The sequence below is a fragment of the Plasmodium reichenowi genome, chromosome 3 (genome assembly GCF_001601855.1).
Source record: "Plasmodium reichenowi strain SY57 chromosome 3, whole genome shotgun sequence".
Lineage (NCBI taxonomy): Eukaryota > Apicomplexa > Aconoidasida > Haemosporida > Plasmodiidae > Plasmodium > Plasmodium reichenowi.
The window spans coordinates 821,272-823,771 of record NC_033648.1 but is presented as its reverse complement, the minus strand read 5'-3'; the positions used below and the strand labels follow the sequence as shown (position 1 = coordinate 823,771).

The 2,500-nt window shown below is 18.4% G+C and overlaps 1 protein-coding gene across 1 annotated transcript in view; it reads right to left on the bottom strand.

Moving 5' to 3' along the window:
- PRSY57_0321700 (regulator of initiation factor 2 (eIF2)) overlaps positions 1-1,691 on the bottom strand; it is a gene marked incomplete at both ends in the record, with an annotated part of 2,990 nt that extends 1,299 nt beyond the window's left edge. Inside the window, one exon of the mRNA XM_020114486.1 lies at positions 1-1,691. This exon is cut by the window's left edge and continues 1,015 nt beyond it. Within this exon, the coding sequence (XP_019970853.1) occupies positions 1-1,691 (1,691 nt within the window).
- Between the last annotated feature and the right edge of the window lie 809 nt (positions 1,692-2,500).

Genomic DNA, 2,500 nt, shown 5'->3' with positions numbered 1-2,500 from the left:
TTATTTTGAAATATTTTTATAATTTCTTCATATTCCAGATCTTCCTTTTTACCTTCCTCCTCATTGTCTGTATGTTCATTTTCCAAAACAGGAAGGCAACTATTATTATTATTGTTCTGATTATTGTTCTTATTATTGTTCTTATTATTGTTCTTATTATTATTATTATTGTTGTTGTTGTTTTTATTATTATTATTTTTTATTTTTTTTCTTTCTGTACGTGTATCCCCCTCCGAATTATCCCCACACTCATTATTTATCCTGTTTGTTTTGTTTGTTTTGTTTGTTTTTTTTGTTTTTTTGTTTTTTTCACATTCTTCACGTTCCGAATATGAAGAAAACGATGAATAGAAATATTCATCCACCTGCTTAAACGTATTTTTATGAACATAGTCTGGTATAAATATCGAATCTATCAACAAATAAGATAACATTTCCTCATTTAATTTTATGATTTTAGACTTTATCATAATTTTATTAAATTGTTCATACAACCTTTTATAACATATTTTATTTTCTTTAGAAATAGAAGCATTATAAAAATTATCTTCAAATAAAAAGAATATTAAATCATTTATTATTTCTACGGACTCTTTATAATTTAAATCATCATTAAAATGACAATCACAAATATTAATATCACAATTATTAATATCACAATTATTAATATCACAAATATTAATATCACAATTATTAATATCACAATTATTAATATCACAATTATTAATATCACAATTATTAATATCACAAATATTAATATCATTATTATTATTATTACAATAATGTTCTCCTTGGTTAATTTCATTTATTGTTTTATTTTCTTTATATAATAACATCTCAGGGTAACAAAAATATTTCTTATATATTATTTTTAAGTAATCTCTAAAATTTATTTCTTTCCTACCTATACAATGAGAATTTATAATATTCAAAATATTATTTAAGATCTTTTTCTTCATCTCATCACATATATTATTCTTCTTTCTTACTTCATCCTTTAATATAATTTCTATTTTTGTTTTTTCATTCAGCATATCATCTCCACTTTCTTTTTTATGATCATCAAATATTCTATCTATATCTCCATTCCACTTACTATTAATTAATATACAATCGGAAGAATATATTTTGGCTAGCTCTTTATCTAAATATAAATCGATTTTTACATTTAATAAATTATATGGGTAATCTACATTCTTACCATTCGTATGTACTAATAAAAACATATTCAAATGTATACTTTTAACATATTCAAACATTTTGTTCATATCAAATATCTGTTCACTTATCAAATTATTATCTTTCAATATATTGCATATATTTCTTCTATTTCTACTTTGATTTTTATATAGAATATCATCTTCACTAAATACAAACTTATCTACATTTATATTTATCATATCATCATCACACGTATATAAATCTTTGATATTCTCCTTTTCTACATTCTTCCTATCAAAAACTTGTTTAAATAAATCGTCAATTTTATGTCGTATAAAATTTACAACACTGTCCTTTACATTATAAGAATTAAAAAATATCTCCACATTTTTAAAATATCTTATTATAAATAAATAAATAAAGGTATTTAATAATATCTTCACATCATAAAATGTATAAATTATATTTTCGTTCATCTCTTTATTCTTCTCCTCATCATTTTTATCTCTTTCGTGACATGATGATGACATTCTTTAACATTAAAAAAAATAAGATCAACAACAAAAAAATAAAAAAAAATAATAAATAAATAAATAAATAAATAATTAAACCAAAAAAAAAAACAAATAAAATAAATTTATTATTTTTTTTTTTTTTAAACACGAATAAAAAAAATTCCTACAAAAATGATCTGTAAAATAATCATAAATTATTTATTACCATTAAAAAGAAAAAATAATAAATAAATAAATAAATAAATAATAAAATAAATATATGATTATGGGGCTAAAAATATAATTATTTGAGCAGTGAAATTATATATCGATAAAATAAAAAAGAACACATTTTATGTATATTATATTATATATATATATATATATATATATATATATTTATTTATTTATTTATTTATAACCGTTTGAGTTTTATTTTATTTTATTTTATTTTTTATATTTAGAACGAATGCTACAATTTTACGATAATATAAAAACCCAATGTTGTCAATATTAAGGCTTATATTATATATATATATATATATATATATATATTACCTATAATTTTTATATGTACCAAAAAAATAAAAAATAAAAATAATACATTATAATAATATATACATTCAATGCTAAGCTACATGAACATTTAAATTTTGTATATATTAAAGTAATCCTTAAAATTAACGTATGAAATGAAATTATTAAAAAAAAAAAAAAAAAAAAAAAAAAAAAAATTTTCAACAAAATCCTTGGATGAAAATAACATCCCCCACAAATTTTATTTTTTTCTATTCGGATTAAATATATATATATATATATATATATATATATATATGTATATATTT